Source organism: Saccopteryx bilineata, chromosome 8 (genome assembly GCF_036850765.1).
Source record: "Saccopteryx bilineata isolate mSacBil1 chromosome 8, mSacBil1_pri_phased_curated, whole genome shotgun sequence".
Classification (NCBI taxonomy): Eukaryota; Metazoa; Chordata; class Mammalia; order Chiroptera; family Emballonuridae; genus Saccopteryx; species Saccopteryx bilineata.
The window spans coordinates 71,172,710-71,191,842 of NC_089497.1; the positions used below are offsets into that span (position 1 = coordinate 71,172,710).

A 19,133-nucleotide genomic window follows, 5' to 3' on the forward strand; every position below is an offset into this window, starting at 1 on the left:
AAGTTCACAAAAGTAGCTCTCCTCCCCATCTGCCACCATGGCTTCTTACTCTGCAAAACTGGCTTCTTTCTTTCCCTGCCATCTTGGCTTCTCTTGCTTTTTTTCTTCTTCTTTTTAAAATTTTTTGGCATGAAAACCCCTCTTCCAAAAAACATTAGCGTAACAATGGCCCTTCCCAAGCAGGAAGGTAATTTGCAATTTCCCAGATCACATACCTGGTGCTGCCCAGCGCCATTTTTAATAATAAAAGTGAGCAAACTCAAAAAACACAAATTTTACAAACTCATTTGCCCACCACCTATCCCTTGTTAATTTTGATATATTTTCATCTCATAAATATTGTTAACATACTGGCAGCATACAGAATACACAATTTGGTATTCTTTTCACCTGTGCATCATAAACTCCATGCTATTAAAGGTGCAAGTATCATTATCATGACTGCTATCATGAATATGCTATCACCTTTATGCAATGATTTCCTTTACTAGTCTTGTTTTCATTGAGAATTTTTATTGTTTCTAGTTCTTCACAATTAGAATGTTGTGTTTAAAGAATTACATATGAATTGCATACAAAACAACTTTGATTAACAAATGTGCATAATTTATGCCTGAATTTTCTTTTGCCTCATAGAATAAATTAGTTATGACCCATCCCTCAGTACTAATTCTTAATGTTTAAGAAAAAAATAGAAACAAAAAGAATACATGTAGGTGATTTAAATTTTTTTTAAAGATTTTATTTATTCATTATAGAGAGGAGAGAGAGAGAGAGAGAAAGAGAGAGAGAGAGAGAAGGGGGGAGGAGCAGGAAGCATCAACTTCCATATGTGCCTTGACCAGGCAAGCCCAGGGTTTTGAACCGGCAACCTCAGCATTTCCAGGTCAACGCTTTATCCACTGCGCCACCACAGGTCAGGCGGTGATTTAAAATTTTTTAAAGCATCACAGAAATATATGAAATAAAAAATTAGAGTTAAAATAGTGACTAGAATTATCCTTTCTCACTATCTCATAGATTGAGGCTTAAGAGGTTTTAAAAAATCACCAGTAGCAGCCGAAAAGCTATAACCTAATGTAACACATTGAAAGTGGTGAACCAGCCTGGCCTGTGGTGGCGCAGTGGATAAAGCATCAACCTGGACTGCTGAGGTCACCAGTTCGAAACGCCAGGCTTGCCCGGTCAAGGCACCTATGAGAAGCACCTACTATAAATTGATGCTTCCTGCTCTTCCCTTCTTCTATCTCTCCCCTCTCTCTAAAAATCAATAAATAAGATATTTTTTAAAAAATGACATTATAAAAAACCGGTGACCCAGAAAGAAACAAGAGTCAGAGGAGAGAGGAAAGGGGCAGCGGAGCTGCTCTCGCAACCCGGCCTCCCCAAACGCGCTGCACGACGGGAAGGAAATCCTGCGGACACTTCCTGCCGTTCCTGAAACTGGAGAGAAGAAGAGCGGTTAGTTTACCTCTTCAAGACGAGGGAAGTGAAAATGCTTACTTGGAGGACTAGGCAGAGTGAACACAGAAACCAAGGAAGGTGAACCCTGGAGCTGACTCCAAGCCAGAGGAGAGCCCCGGCTGCAGCCACTTCCCGAGGAAGGGCAACAAAAGTAGAACCCAAATCTGTGGCTCAGCAGGAAACATGAACTGACTTCAAACCCACTAAGAAAGGCCCTAATTTACTCAAATGATATCTTAAGAAATTCAGTGCCTGGATGAGATGCTCAAGCATGAGCAAGATGAAAACAAATTCGGTGATTACTATGCAAATTTACCACAGCACAATAACAACATGAATAATATAAGGTTAAATTAAATTAGGTATACCAAGTTTTAATTTTATGATATGAAAAACCTTCTGGAGATGGGTGGTGGTGATGTTTACACAACAATGAAAATTACTTAGTGTCACTGAAGTATACACTTAAAAACAGATAAAATGGGTCTTGTCAGTGGTATAGTGGATAGAGCGTGTCCTGGAGTGCAGGGGGTCACTAGCTAGGTCCCGGGGTTGTCACCTCGATCCCTGAGACTGCCAGTTGGAGTCCCAGTCAGGGCACATATGAAAAGCAATCAATGGTACAACTAAGTGGAACAATGAGTTAATGCTTCTCTCTTTTTCTCCCTCTCAAAAAAAATTTTTTTAAATTGATTAAATGGTAAATTTTATATTATGTAAATTTTACCATAATTTGAAAAAAATTAAAGGATGGAAGGTTAGAAAAATATATTTTATAAAAATAAGAAAAAAACTTAAGGAACAGGAGAAATCCCTGACAATTGGTTTATGCTGGGAATTACTTAATAAGAATATGACCAAGGCCCTGGCAGGTTGGCTCAGTGGTAGAGCGTCGGCCTGGCGTGTAGGAGTACTGGGTTTGATTCCCGGCCAGGGCACACAGGAGAGGCGCCCATCTGCTTCTCCACCCCTCCCCCTCTCCTTCTTCTCTGTCTCTCTCTTCCTCTCCCGCAGCCAAGGCTCCACTGGAGCAAAGTTTGCCTGGGCACTGAGGATGGCTCTGTGGCCTCTGCTTCAGGCGCTAGAATGGCTCTGATTGCAACAGAGCGACACCCCAAGATGGGCAGAGCATCGCCCCCTGGTGGGCATGCCGGGTGGATCCCGGTCGGGCGCATGCGGGAGTCTGTCTGCCTGCCTCCCCGTTTCCAGCTTCGGAAAAATACAAAAAAAAAAAAAAAAAAAGAATGTGACCAGAGCTCATAGATGAGACATTATAATAAAAACAAGGTGAGTAGAAGGTTTTACTCCTAAGAGAACAAATTGAGTATCAAAGCAACATACTTTTATAATGAACAGAAGTATTAAGAGGTAGAATACAACTGAAAACTGAATAATCATCACAGAAAATGACTGAGATAATCAGTTAATTCAGACAAAATTAAGATGATAACATTATAGAGAAGCTGCTAGGAATGGAAGCTGTTCAGACCATCCAACGTAAGGATAACTGTGCCCTTGAAGTAGAGCACTCAAAAATAGAGTGGAGATATATCTGACAGTTTAAGAGATTTTCCTTAAAATCAGCTGAAGTTGCTGATGGAAAGCGCACAATGTATCGTCCAAAAAACTTTGAGATTTGCCACATTTTTAATGGCTATGTTATATTCTATTGTATGATTGTACCATTTAAAAATTTTTATGACTATTTAAATGTTCCATTTTGCTCTCATAAATGATGCAGATTATTGTAACATATCTTTCTGTACTTATGTAAATACTTTTTTTTTTTTTTTTTTTTTTTTTTTTTTAGTGAGAGAGAGAGACAGGAAGGGAGAGAGATGAGAAGCATCAACTTATAGTTGCAGCCCTTTAGTTGTTCATTGATTGCTTTCTCATATGTGCCTTGACTGGGGGGGCTCCAGTCAAGCCAGTAACCCCTTGCTTAAGCCAGCGACCTTGGACTCAAGCCAGCAACCTTGAGCTCAAGCCAGCAACCATGGGGTTATGTCTATGACCCCACACTCAAGGCGGTGACCCCGCACTCAAGGTGGTGAGCCTGCACTCAAGCCAGCAACCTTGGTGTTTTGAACCTGAGTCCTCAGTGTTCCAGGCTGATGCTCTATCTGCTGTACCACAGCCTGGACAGGCTATGTGAATATGTCTTTAGTATAAATTCCTAGTGGTGGAATTCCTAGGTCAGAAAGTATGTATTTTATAGTGTGTTTTAACTTTTTTGTATTTTTTTCCAAATCATTTTAACTTCTTAACTGGTCAATGTATTTTTTGTAATCTAAGAAATATATATTTATTGAAAAAAATATATATATATATACATAACAAAAGTATGATGTACTACAAAAGGGTTTATGAAAAGCAACATTTTCCTGTTCTTCCTCTAAGAGATAAAGCACTTTTAATTTTAACAATTTCTTATGGTAAATATCTCCATAATTCTTTTAAAATATATTTAAAAGCTTCTTTTGCAATTTCTTAATTTATCAACTTTACACTACTTGCTGAGCAGATAAGGATTTAATTTTTTTATACCATCCCTTTTATGGTTATATCTCTATTATTCACACTACAAAGTGTGGCGTACTTACATAAAAGAAATTATGTCACTAGACATAAGTTTGGCAGAATAAATTTTTATAAAACAACTTACTATAGTTAAATCTATCTTTTTATTTATACTTTGGTTGCTCCACTACTGCCCACCATGAAAGCTGGAACGCCCACTAGTGGGCGGTAGGGACCAGGTTGACTACCACTGACTTAAATGCTACCCAGCTAACAAGTGGCAGAGCCAGAATTAGACTTCCCATTGGTCTCTAAATCATAGCTGGGTGATTCTGGCTTAGACTCTCTCACTGGGTGGCGGTTAAGCTGTTGGCCAGAGCTGCAGTTATCTAAGGTTCAACTGGGGCTGAAGAATCTGCTTCCAAGTTTACACCATGTGGTGTATCCACAGGGAGGTTCATAACATGACAGCTGACTTTTCCCAGAGCAAATGATCCAAGAGAGAAAGACTGCCCATCTAATCACAGGAGTGACATACCATCATTTCTGTTGTATTCTATTGGTCACATAGACCACCCCTGCTACAGTGTTGGAGGGAACTACACAAAGGTGTGAATACCAGGAAAGGCAGAAATCGAGGGGAGCATCGTGGATGCTGACCACCCAGGGTCCATTGTCAAGGTACACACTGTGGAATTACTGGCTTACATTTTTGGGAAACTCGGGTAAACAACTTCTAGTATGTACACTAAGAACAACGACTTAATAAGGATTGATGCATAGAGTAATAAGAGCAGGGCCCTTTCTAGCTTGCTTCCAACTCTGCCCCAAGTGTAGCACCTCCCTGGGCAAGCAGCCTCACAGTCCCTGGTGGTGATAATCCACAGACCAGCCACTTTTCAGGCGGACTTGAGTTTCCACGAGGATCGTGGAAAAATCTCCCGCTCAGCCATATTATTAATTCAATAAGCTATATATTATAGTTATGTAAATATCTGTCCACTGCCAAATCAAATAGTATGTGACAAGCATAGTTCTTGTCTTGTACAGATTTGGATTTTTTCTGTAGTCTCTAATTACCATTCCCTCTCCCCTGGCCTCTCCTGATTCTTTTTTCTTGGACTTCAGGTGAGAATTGGGCTAATGGTGATCCTGGGTTCATTCCAATATTCGTTCATGCAAAAACCTCACGGATATATCCAGTGAATTCAAATCATTTAACAACCAGTTCTCTGCCCTAATGACCAATTTAAGTATAAAAAAATGATATACCAAAATGTAGTTTATTATTTCATGCATTTAATACTTAAATAAGAACAATAAAAGAGGTACACAAAACTAGAAAATGTTATAAGAATTGAATTTTTAAATATTAATAAATATTTAATACCTGAAAAAAAACAATAAAACTATTATTTAAGATAGTTTCATATTGCTTCTTGATTGGCATCCTCACTTGCAATTATTTTCTCCTATGAACGGAATGAACATTATTACTACAGGCGCTTAGAATACACAGTTGCACAGATGAACGTTAGAAATGAGTAAGTAATGTAAATTTGTGATTTCCATGTTGGGCAGTTGCCCAGGTGCCCACCATAGAGATAACCCTGATTACAAGTGCCATTTTAACAACCAGTTTACCAAAATCAACAGAAAATTAAGTATTGGTTCTGCTGAACTTGTGCAAACCTACTGAATTACACCACTGGATATATTCTCTTATCTATTCTTAAACAAGATATAGTTACAGTTCTCCATATATTTGATTTCAATCAAGCTCTCTTTTATCCCCAGGGCCCTCCATCTTTCCCCATAGAGACTGATTATATTTTATTTATTTATTTATTTATTTATTTATTTAATTTTTTTACAGAGACAAAGAGAGGGATGGATAGGGACGGAGAGAGATGAGAAGCATCAATCATCAGTTTTTCATTGTGACACCTTAGTTGTTTATTGATTACTTTCTCATATGTGCCTTGATCGTGGGCCTTCAGCAGGCCAAGTAACCCCTTGCTGGAGCCAGCAACATTGGGTCCAAGCTGGTGAGCTTTGCTCAAACCAGATGAACCCACGCTCAAGCTGGCGACCTCGGGGTCTTGAACCTGGATCCTCCACATCCCAGTCCGACGCTCTATCCACTGCGCCACCACCTGGTCAGGCTGATTACATTTTAAATGAACAGAATAAGTACTCTTTAATGGAATAAAGAAAAGTGTTTTGACTAATTTACAAACTTTCACTTTTAAGCTCTAATAAATAACTAGGTCTAGTTTCTAATATTTTTAGTTCACTAAAAGCAATAAAAAGGAACTTGAAGTGTGAGAAGAAATGTTTTATAAAGTGGATAAATATGTTTTCAACAGATTATATGTAGTCTAGTGGCATAATTTCTTTTATGTAAGTACACCACACTTTGTAGAGAGTACGCCTGGAAGAGAATGGAGCTAACCTTATTAAATATCTATTGCTGAGAAGATAAGGTTATCTTATTTAATTCTCCAAAAATATTATATGTTATTTGCTTACTTTATACAAAGGTTAAATGACCTGCCTCAGTTCACATGATTAGTAAGTGGTGGAATTAAAAGTCAAGCCTAAGTTTGATTTCAAAGTTCATATTCTTCCTACTCTAGCCTGCTTTCTGGTCTGTCCTCATCAAAGCTTACCTGCCATATTGTATTTGTTTTTTCTCTTAGTGGATGAATGTTCGTCTGACTACACAATTATGCTTCCGGTGATTGGGGCCATCGTGCTTGGTCTCTGCGCTGTGGGGTTGATTGTCTATGGAGTTCGCCTAAGGCGTGAATCATCCAGATACCAGAGAATCTAATTAGTGCACAGGAGAGAAGGAAATAATGGAGCTTAGAGAATTCTTTCATCATTTCCAGGATATTGGAGACATCTCCTAGAGTGTGGGTCCTTCCAACAATGTAAACCATCTTTCACAAAACCAAGTCATTTCTGATTTAAATTCAAGCAGCACATCAATTTCTGAATTATTTTCATTTTATGGAAGGGTAAATGAGCTGTTTAAGAGTATATTCTAGTTTTCTTCAAAATATTTTAACCATTTAAAGCCAACATTTGAGATACATTAAATTAACATAATTTATGTAAAGTGATATAAACCTCCAATCTATAAACCAAAGCATCAAATGTAATTAATACTACCTGTGTTCATATTGAAGATTTTATTTTATCTTTGACTTTTTTTATTTTAAAGAATTCCCTGCTTTGTCTATAAAAATGGAATTATAATTTTTTACTATTCATGTTTTATATAAACATATGATGGGCAATTTAGTAACTCCTTTCCACATTAAATTTTTTTTAGATCATCATCAAAAAAGAACAGCATTTCACAGATAGCCTAGATTTTTAATCTGACACCAAGAAGAAGAACAAATCAGCTTCTATTTTTATCTGTATTACTCCTGCTCCAGAATCATTTGTTGGCTATGGACAACAGAATTAAATAATAAGCAAGAAACAATAATAATGACCTTTAATTATTGAACATATATGTGCCAGACACTAGGCTAAACAATTTATTTAATTTATGTCATTTACATCATTTAATTCTCAAAACTCATAGATAAGTCAACTCAGACTTAATAAAATTAATCACTTAAATCGAGTAGTCAACCTTTTTATACCTACCGCCCACTTTTGTATCTCTGGTAGTAGTAAATTTTTCTAACCGCCCACCGGTTCCACAGTAATGGTGATTTATAAAGTAGGGAAGTAACTTTACTTTATAAAATTTATAAAGCAGAGTTACAGCAAGTTAAAGCATATAATAATAATTACTTACCAAGTACTTTATATCGGATTTTCGCTGTTTGGCAGAATAAATCTTTATAAAACAATTTACTATAGTTAAATCTATCTTTTTATTTATACTTTGGTTGCTCTGCTACTGCCCACCATGAAAGCTGGAACACCCATTAGTGAGCGGTAGGGACCAGGTTGACTACCACTGATTTAAATGCTACCCAGCTAACAAGTGGCAGAGCCAGAATTAGACTTCCCATTGGTCTGCCACCAATGTCTCTGCTCTTTGCACTGCAACAAGATGTCTACAAAAACAAAGAATACTAAGTGCTTCCCAAAGCCTCGCACTGGCATATACTCCCTTTCTACATAGGAAATAAATTTACCCAAAATAATGACAGCTGAAGGTAAAAAGGAGGACTTGACAGGTAATAGAGTAGTCTATCTTTAAGTTCACGCTCCCTTGAAGGAGAAGGAGGGGTGCAGTAAAACAGTCAGTTTCTTATTTTAATAGGATTGTTTAGCTGTGGCTCTAAAGATGAAGAAATGGAGTAAACTTAAGGTATTTTTTATTTCTTTGGAAACAGCAATTTTCTAACCAGGATAACCAACTCCTCTTTCTTGAGTATAGATCGGCCTCTAGTGGTAAACTTTTTTCTGCACTTTTTTTTTTTTTAATATAGGGAGAGAGAGAGTCAGAGAGAGGGATAAACAAGGACAGACAGACGGGAACGGAGAGATGAGAAGCATCAATCATTAGTTTTTTGTTGCAAGACCTTAGTTGTTCATTGATTGCTTTTTCATATGTGCCTTGACCGTGGGCCTTCAGCAGACTGAGTAACCCCTTGCTCAAGCCAGCGACCTTGAGTCCAAGCTGGTGAGCTTTTGCTCAAACCAGATGAGCCCACGCTCAAACTGACGACCTCAAGGTCTCAATCCTGGGTCCTCTGCATCCCAGTCCGACGCTCTATCCACTGCACCACCACCTGGTCGAGCTCTTCTGCACTTTTATGGCCACATTTTCTATTCTAGTTCACTTATTCTGTAAAGCAGCCTGCCAAACAATAATTTTCGTGCTTGTTTTTACTGATAAAGGAAGGAACTAAGTCAGTACATTAACGGAAAAGACCACAAAACCCTATCATTCTTTAGTAAAAGAACAATTCAAGTCACTTAATACATACTGCCTTTCCTGACTTATTCTCTCAGGAATCTCTCAGGATTGGCAAGGTCCTAACTTTAGTCTTAATAGAATATTGAGATATATTAAAAGTTCTTGTAATGAAAACCTATTTTAGAGATCCATTTATTTCTTGTAATTCAGTGTTTCATTGATCTTGTATAAAATTTTCTGTTTACAATCTTAGTGGTCAGCCTTTAATATGAAGATTGTCACTTGAATCAATAGGTTAAACCAACTTTTTATAAATAATTAATTTTGTTCTATTTTTGCCACATTATTACCAGGACAGAAGAGCTATTTAAGAGAAACTTAAGTTCTGAGGAGATAAGTCAATGTTACAAATTAAATTCTCCAACTCTGAGTCCTTACTAACTGATTGTATTACTAGTTTACTTAAGTGCTGTCATGATTCATTCATTCATTCAATCAACATTGATTAAGGACTTACTATGTGCCAGGCACTCTAGTAGGGGCTGAGATAAATAAGAAGATATCCTGTATTAGCTATCTATAGCTGTGTAACAAATTACCCCAAACTTAGCAGTTTAAAACAGCAAACATTTACCATGTCTCCCCATGTATAAGACACATTTTGGGGGAAAATTTGCGGTCTAAAAACTGGATGCATCTTATACAGTGGTTGTAGATTTTTTTTTACTTGCATTTCCTGCTTTTTTGCACGGATGAGAAGTTGTGTGAATTTCATGATGAATAAAAAAACTTGTGTTCAATAACTTTATGTAATGCATTTTTTTTTCAAATTTCAGGTCCCAAAATTAAGGTACATCTTATACATGGGGGTGTCTTATACACGGGGAAATATGGTATTATCTCAGAGTTTCTGAGGGTCAGAAATCTGGAAGGAGCTTAGCTGGGTGATTCTGGCTTAGACTCTCTCACTGGGTGGCGGTTAAGCTGTTGGCCAGAGCTGCAGTTATCTAAGGTTCAACTGGGGCTGAAGAATCTGCTTCCAAGTTTACACCATGTGGTGTATCCACAGGGAGGTTCATAACATGGCAGCTGACTTTTCCCAGAGCAAATGATCCAAGAGAGAAAGACTGCCCATCTAATCACAGGAGTGACATACCATCATTTCTGTTGTATTCTATTGGTCACATAGACCACCCCTGCTACAGTGTTGGAGGGAACTACACAAAGGTGTGAATACCAGGAAAGGCAGAAATCGAGGGGAGCATCGTGGATGCTGACCACCCAGGGTCCATTGTCAAGGTACACACTGTGGAATTACTGGCTTACATTTTTGGGAAACTCGGGTAAACAACTTCTAGTATGTACACTAAGAACAACGACTTAATAAGGATTGATGCATAGAGTAATAAGAGCAGGGCCCTTTCTAGCCTGCTTCCAGCTCTGCCCCAAGTGTAGCACCTCCCTGGGCGAGCAGCCTCACAGTCCCTGGTGGTGGTAATCCACAGACCAGCCACTTCAGGCTGACTTGACTTTCCACGAAGGCTGGTTGCTGTCCCATTGCTCTACAATATTCACTTACAGCTTTCCCTCAGGGATGTATTAATTCAGTCTCCCATCATAATATTAATCCAAAGAGTTGTGGACCACACAGACATCCCATGGATCATCACACTGAACACCTACATTGACCACATCACGTATATCACACAGAATAAATATAAAACAGTCAGTATACCGGAGACCTTGGTAAGACACATGTTCTGGGATATAGAAGACAAACCCTGTGACTGTTCGGAGATTTGACTTCTTCAGGGAAGTTTTTAGTGACCCGGGGATTCTGGGGCATGCCAGAATATCCTCTTCAAAATAAAATACAGGTGTTTTGCATCTTGCATCCTTTCTACAAAAAAGGCAGCACAGGGCCAGGTAGGCTCTTTAGGTTCTGGAGGCAACACCTCACAGCTAGGATTCCTCTGGCCTGTTTACGTGGTGACAGAGAAAGCTCTCAGTTTTGAGTGGGGCCAGAGCGGGAAAGGGCAGTAAGCGACTCCAGACCTGCTGTTAGGTGTTGCAACCAGCCCTGCTGCTGGAGCCATCAGGCCGACCTATGGTGTTAGAGGAATCCGTGTGGGAAGAGACACAGTATGAAATTTTGGACAAATTTCAGTGGGAGAATCATAACACAGACTCTGAGCATTCTGGAGCCAGACCAAGCCCATGCCATTTGCAGCAGAGAAATAGCTGTGAGCATGTTACTTGACCTTGGGACGCTTAGTGGCCAAATATTCAGAATAGTCCATTTTGAGCGGGATTCTGTCAAATCCACTCAGTAATAAAGTCAGACGGGTCTACCAGTAGTCAGGTATAAGATGGAAATGGTACATCCAGATTCTAGCCCAAGCAAGTCTAGAGGGTCTGAATAGGCTTCATGGGCAGGTGGGCCAGATCCCCTTGTCACCCACCAGAGTAGCTCCAGTGCCCTTCCTCTGGCTTGCACCTGTGTGTGTCTGTGGGAGGGGGCTGTGGTGAGTGTCACCAATTGCAAGAGGAGGAAAGCCCAGATCAGTTAGCTTGTTATGTGGGCACAAACCGAATCCGGGCAGTGGCTGCACCCCAGGTGCATTCAGAAGCAAGCCTGGAAGACAGCAAGGAAGGAAAGTCTTCCCAATGGCACAGCCACAAGCAGGGCACTGGTCACCTCATTTGTTAATAAGAATCTATGCATAGGGCGATAAGAGCAAGGAGCTCTGGGACAGGGCCGTGTGGATGCGCACACTAGAGAAGGCATAGAGTGTGAAGCTATTGCTTCCCATGTTAATGTCTACCAGAAAGCATCCACCGTGAGTCACTGAACAACCAAGTTGACAAGATGACTCCGTCAGTGAGGTTAGCTAGCTTCTGTCACAGACCACACAGGATTTGCACAATGGGCAGGCACATGGATGAAGTGGGCTTAGTGGCAGAGGCAGAAGCTCTGTATGAACTCAACAGCACAGCCTCCCATTTACCAAGGCCAGTCTAGCGATTGCAAATTCAAACCACAATGAGATACCATTCCACAACCTCCAAATGGCTAAAATGAAAAGATTGGTAATACCAAGTGTTGAAAAGGAATTGCCATTCATTGCTGGTAGGACAATAAAATGATACAACTATTTTAGAAAAACTTTTTGACAATTTCTTATAAACATAACCATGTTACTATGCAGAGCTTGGCAAACTTTTTCTGTAAAAAGCAAGATAGTATTTTAGGTTTTGTGGGCCAGTTTCTATACAACCACACAACTCTGCTACTGTAGCATGATAGCAGCCACAGGCAATACTTGAACAAGTGGGTGTGGCTATATTTCCCTACACGTCCTTTACAAAAACAGGTTCAGGACCACAGGCCATAGTTTGCTATCTATAAATTTGACAATTAGGTGTATATGCATGAAAAATAAGTACACATGTTCGTAGAGAAAGGTGAGAAAAAATACCTATAACAGCTTCAATTAATCACTCAAAACTAGACACAATCTAAAAGTCCATCATTAGGAGACTGGATGAACAAATTGTGCTATTTTCATGTAAAAAAAAAAAGACAACAACATGAATTAAATTTAAAGACATTATGTTGAGGTAAGGAAGTCCACTGCAAAAGTGCACATTCTGATACAAGTGCATCAATTCTTACCTTTTGCTGTGTAACAAATTGCTCGAAAACTTAGTCGCTTAAAACAACAACTATTTATCTGGGTAATAATTCTGTAAATCAACAATATGATGTGGGCTTGATGGGACTGTTCTTCTAACCTTGGCCAGGCTCACTTAGGCACCTGTCGTCAACTGTTGAATCAGGTGGCACTGGCAGGTGTAACTACAAATTTACATGATATGCCAAGGGCAGATGACCATGTTAAAGCATCAAGAGGATGCAGTTATCAGAGTCCACTTCAGAAAACTATTGGACAATTGGAATTCTTTAAAAAAAAAAAGAGCCAAGGGATTAAATTAAAATTGAAATTGAGAAAATTTTAAGTTAGTGAAATCAACAGAAATGTATCAACCAACTGTAAAGTTTAGGCATTTTTTGGAAGCTGGTTCAAATTAACTACAAAAATTAAATTTTAAAAACTTTTTAAGAAGAAAAAAATTATAAAACAGTCTGGTAGGAGGAGGTGGTGGTGAGTGGCATATGGATAAAAAAAGATAAAACATGAGTTGACAGCTGTTGAAACCAGGTAATCAGAGTAGGGGTTTATTATATAATTATATGTACTTTTGAAAATGTTAAAAAAATTCATATTAAATATCTTTAGCTCCTGGCCAGTTAGCTCAGTGGATAAAGCATCAACCCAGCTTGCGGACTGCTCCGGTTCGATCCCCAGTCAGGGCACATAGGAGAAGCGACCATCTATCTGTTTCTCTTCCCATCCTCTCTCCCTTCTCTCTCTTTCCCTCTCACAGCCAGTGGCTCAACTGGTTTGAGCATTAGCCCAGGGCACTGAGGATAGCTCAGTTGGTCCAAATGTCAGCCTCAGGTGCTGAGGATAGCTCAGTTGATTCAAGCATCATCCCCAAACGGGGGGTTGCCGAATGCATGGGCTAAACATCCTTTCTTTCCTGCATGTGGAACCTGCTGTGATGGCAGGAACCACTGCAGCCTTTTTATGACACACATTGAGAATAGCAGACAAGATGGAAAGCACCTGCCTGCATCCTTGAAGCTACCTGAGCTGCTGAGTTATCTAGTCCTGGAAACAGCCTGTATTCTACCTCATCACGTGAGATAACCAGGTTTCCTTTGTAGCTGGGCATTCTGTGACTTACAGACAAAAACATCCTAACTAATATGAGGAATAGTAATAAATTTGTAAAACTGACATGATGATAGAGGTTAATTCAAAGTGGTGAGACTGGTGATGAGGAAAAAGTTTGAGTCTTTTTCAGATGCTAGAAAAGAGGACTGGTATACAGTTGCTTTCATTACTGGGACTTGCTCTATTTCACTAAATGGGTTTCCAGAATACTGGAGACTTAGAGCACTTCTATTTTTAAGAAATATATTTTTTTAACTTGGGTAAGCCAAAACAATGTTTCAAAAATTATAGTATATTTTAGCCTGACCTGTGGTGGCGCAATGGGATAAAGCATCAACCTGGAACACTGAGGTTGCTGGTTTGAAACCCTGGGCTTGCCTAGTCAAGGCACATATGGGAGTTGATACTTCCTGCTTCTCCTTGTTCCCTCTCTCCCCCCATTCCTCTCTGAAAATTGAATAAAGTGTTTATAAAAAAGTTCTGAGAAATTGTCTAATAGAGAATTTAAAAAAATTATAGTATATTTTAAATGTTTTTTCCTTTTTTTTTTTTTTTTTTTGCATTTTTCTGAAGCTGGAAACAGGGAGAGACAGTCAGACAGACTCCCGCATGCGCCCGACCGGGATCCACCCGGCACGCCCACCAGGGGCGACGCTCTGCCCATCCCGGGCGTTGCCATGTTGCGACCAGAGCCACTCTAGCGCCTGAGGCAGAGGCCACAGAGCCATCCCCAGTGCCCGGGCCATCTTTGCTCCAATGGAGCCTTGGCTGCGGGAGGGGAAGAGAGAGACAGAGAGGAAGGCGCAGCAGAGGGGTGGAGAAGCAAATGGGCGCTTCTCCTGTGTGCCCTGGCTGGGAATAGAACCCGGGTCCTCCGCACGCTATTTCTTTTTTTTTTAAACAGATACAGAGAGAGTCAGAGAGAGGGATAGATAGGGACAGACAGACAGGAACGGAGAGAGATGAGAAGCATCAATTACCAGTTTTTTGTTGCAACACCTTAGTTGTTCATTGATTGCTTTCTCATCTGTGCCTTGACCTTGGGCCTTCAGTATTTTAAATGTTTTAAAAACACTTTTAAATAATACTTTTAATATAAAATAACAATGCAAAATTATTTAATTACAAAATATAAATAAAAAATTAATTCCTGGCCCTGGCCGGTTGGCTCAGCGGTAGAGCGTCGGCCTGGCGTGTGAGGGACTCAGGTTCGATTCCCGGCCAGGGCACATAGAAGAAGCACCCATTTGCTTCTCCACCCCCCCCCCCTCCTTCCTCTCTGTCTCTCTCTTCCCCTCCCGCAGCCAAGGCTCCATTGGAGCAAAGATGGCCCGGGCGCTGGGGATGGCTCCTTGGCCTCTGCCTCAGGCGCTAGAGTGGCTCTGGTTGCAACAGAGCGACGCCCCGGAGGGGCAGAGCATCGCCCCCTGGTGGGCAGAGTGTTGCCCCTGGTGGGCGTGCCGGGTGGATCCCGGTTGGGCTCATGCGGGAATCTGTCTGACTGTCTCTCCCCGTTTCCAGCTTCAGAAAAATACAAAAAAAAAAAAAAAATTAATTCCTGGTGAACTGTAGGGAATGTGGTCCAGCAGGTTCAGCACTGGGTCACAGATTCAAATTTTTGTCAGTCTGATCACTGTATTGCTGTGCCTACATGGATAACTTTATTTAGGGAGGGTCTGAGTTTAAGACCTTTTTTGAATGAGAAGTCTATGTGGACAGCCCTCCTGGATCACCTGGTTTTTCCTGTGGCAAGCCCGAGAGTAACTCACATGTATGAAGCACTTTATAGTTTGCAGAGCTCATTTGACATAACTTATTTAATCTACAACTCCATGAGATAACATACACACAGGGCTGCTGCCTATGCTTCTGCTGGCTGTGCACTGCACTAGGGTTCTTGTCTGAGGGGGTCTGTGGTGGTTGAAATCCAGCAAGCCCCGTATTCCATTCACCATGCTGTGTGTCCTGCCCTGGGACTGCCTCTAATAAGTGGAAGAGGAAACTTCATCTAATTTTCCCAAACATACATGGGCGAACAATAGTCTTGACAATAAAAAAACATATTTAATCCTTTTTAATGCCATTAAAATATTTCAAAACTTTATAATGCTGTATGGGTCATCAGTTTGTGACCCACTAGTTTCATCCTAGATATACCTAATGAACACCCGGCTGCTCTACCCTTCTACTGGAGCAAAGGAGAGACCAATGAGTCCGTATAATGATTGCCTTCACCCAAGAAATTGGATAATCATGCGTGCTCTAGTACCAATAGGTGGAGTTACAGATAGCACAGCTCACCAACTTCCATCCCTGCACTTCCACTTCTGCTTTCTTTTCTCGTATTTGTTTCAGTCAGGTTTGAACATTATTTAAATCATGTCTGTTCCCTGTACAATTTTGCAAAGTATAGCCTGACCTGTGGTGGCACAGTGGATAGAGCATCAACCTGGAATGCTGAGGTCACCAGTTCGAAACCCTGGGCTTGCCTGGTCAAGCACATACAACAAGCAAGTAATGAACACTAAAGTGAAGCAACTGAGTTGATACTGCTCGCTTCCCCCACCTCTTCTCTCTGTAAAACCAATAAATAAAATCTTTAAAGTGTGCAATGTGATGATTTGATATATTATATAATCAGGTTAATTAACACATCATCACTTCACACAGTTACCTTTTTTTTTTTTGTATGTGGTGAGAACACTTATGATCTCTCAGCAAATTTCAAGTGTACATACAACACAGTATTATAAACTATAGCTACCATGCTGTACATTAGATATTTCCATTGAGGTTCATAAGTAAAATGGGACTACACAGGTATGTGTGTGGGGGGGATGTACATCCTTTTTTAGATTTTGGTATCAGTGTTATGCTTATTTCATAAAAAGAATTAGGAAGACTGTTTTTTCCTTGTGCTCTGGGACAGAATAAAAGCACTGGACTCAACTGTTCTTTACTTGTGGTGGAATTTCCTTGTGGGACCAGGTGGGCCACTTGCTTTAGGAAAGATGGTTCTTTGATAATAATATGCTCTAGTTCTTCCATGGTAATTGTTTGATTAGATTTTCTGTCTCTTTCCAGGATTTGTTTTGGTAAATTGTATTTTCTTGTAACATCATCCATTTCATTCGGGTTTTCAAGTTTCTTTTCTTTTTTTAAAAATTTTATTTATTCATGTTAGAGAGGAGAGACATAGAGAGAGTGAAAGAGAGAGAGGAAGGGAGGTGCAGAAAGCATCAACTCTCATATGTGCCTTGACCAGGCAAGCCCAGGGTTTTAAACCAGTGACCTCAGCATTCCACATCCACACTTTATCCACTGCACCACCACTAGTTAGGTATAGGTTTATTTTCTTAAAGTTGAATAAAGTCTCTGACAAATCTGTAGTTTTCCTAGACCTGAGATTTTCCCCATACTATGTTTAATTGTGGCAAGTGTTCATCCACAGCCCCACCCCCCCACCCCCGGCTTTCTTCTGATTAGTTAATCATTTATTTTATCAGTTTTTTCCCCCAAATCCTTGGCCTTATGATTCCTTTGACATTAGTTTTCTTAATTAATTTATTTCTTCTTTTATTTTTATTAACTTCTCTATTCTTTATGTTTATTTTTGTATTTTTAACCCTTGAATTGGATGTTTCATTTACTTTCACTATAAATTTTCTTTTCTTTTCTTTTTTATTTTTGAGAGAGAGTGAGAGACAGGAAGGGAAAGAGAGGGTAAGATGCATCAACTCGTAGTTGCATCATTTTAGTTGTATATTGATTGCCTTTCATACATGCCTTGACCGGGCAAGCCAGTGTCCGCTTGCTCAAGCCAGCGGCCTTTGGGCTCATGCTGATGAGTTTTAGGGCGGTGTGGACAATTCCCCCACTCAAGCCACCAACTCCATGCTGAGGAGCCTGTGTTCAGAGCCAGCTACCTCCGGGTTTAGAATCAGCAACCTCAGCCTTCAGGGTCAACACTTGATCCACTGCCTCACCCAGGCCACTGCGAGTTTTCTCATGACCCTTGCTTTAGCTATAGTATATCAAGTAAGCATCTACATGTAGTGTTTCTAGTACAGTACCTTTATTTTCTAGATATTCTGCAATTTTTGTTTTGACTTTCTCTTTTCCCCAATAATCAATCAAAACGTTTTCTTTTTAAATTTTTCCATTGAGACAGAAAGAGAGATGAAGGTAGAGGGAGGAAGAGAGAGAACATCAACTCATTGTTCCACTAAGTCATTCCAACGTGCACTCATTGATCGTTTCTACGAGCCTGGGTTGAACCACCACTTCTGGTGCGTCTGCTCCACGCTGTATCCTCTCAGCCACTCGACCAGCTCCTAAGACATGTTTGCAAAAGCTCAGTAGGTTTTACATTTTTATTTTAGTTATTTATTTTATTTTAGTTTTATTCTTCATTTTTTTTAGAACACTTGAGAATTTTGAATCCTGTTCTCCACCCCATTTGGCCCATGACTCCGTCTCTGCTACTTCCCCGGGTTTTAATGATAAAGGCCACAAGGAAGGCTCTTCTCCTTGAAGCCCAGCCTAAGAGAAGAACACCCGCGGGCCGTGGGAAGAAACCACGAGCCCAAGCTGCGGGTGCGGAGGAGCGGAGAGCTGGGCCGACTCCTCCGCCTCCCCAGCCGCGCCCAACTCAAGGGGCGGGGTGAGCAGGGACCAAGCCTCCGAGGGCGCAACCTGATTGGCCAATCGCCGCACTGATATTTGATTGGTTTTAAGGGAGACGCCCACCACTCTGGAATCCGGCTATTGCTCTGTTTTGCCGGGGACGGTGGCCCGCGGAGGACAAAGGGCTTGTGGAGCGGAGCTAAGGTTCTGTAGTGTGTGGGAGCCACCCGCGGTGCGCCCGGGAGTCGGGGAGCTGCAGGCACATGGCAGCGGCATCTTCCTTGTCGCTACTGCCGGTGGCGGCGAAGAGGAACCGATGGCAGCGTCTCCCGAGCCTGTTGCTGCCTTCGAGGTAACAGCCCCTTTCGGGGGATTCTGCTGTCACTTCGGGTATCGAGAGGGAGAGGTCCCACACCCAGTCCTTCCTTTTCCTTCCGCTCCCCCTCATCATCCACCTTCAAGCGCTCCGTTTGCCCCTATTTTTCCATTTATGAGGAGTCGGGGTGGGGTGGAGCTGGGCCTACCATCTCCTGCTCAATTAGCCCTAGGGCTAGAATAACCCGTCCAGCTCCTCACCGCTTACCCTGTGCTTTCCCTGCATTACCTGTGTGTGGGTGGGCGGGGGGCGGGGGCTAGTAATCCCGGTTTTAGTGAACCCAGAGGACTCAAGGACTTGCCCAAGGTGACACAAGTAATGAGTGGTGGAACCAGGATGCCCTCAAAGCCCCTTTTGGTTCAGCTGTCCCCCAGCAGGTGTTCCGTTCAAAGAGTGCTAGAGTTCTTTCTCGTGTTTGGAACTAATCAAGTTAACAAAAACCAGTTTACCT

General features: G+C 41.0%; 1 protein-coding gene across 1 annotated transcript in view; it reads left to right on the forward strand.

Annotated features, from left to right (window-relative positions):
• The first annotated feature begins 18,447 nt into the window (after nucleotides 1–18,447).
• MCCC1 (methylcrotonyl-CoA carboxylase subunit 1) overlaps nucleotides 18,448–19,133 on the forward strand; it is an 82,720-nt gene continuing 82,034 nt past the window's right edge. Inside the window, exon 1 of the mRNA XM_066241384.1 lies at nucleotides 18,448–18,658. Coding sequence (XP_066097481.1) covers nucleotides 18,570–18,658 — 89 coding nt within the window. The 5' untranslated portion in view covers nucleotides 18,448–18,569. The remainder of the gene's footprint in view (nucleotides 18,659–19,133) is intronic.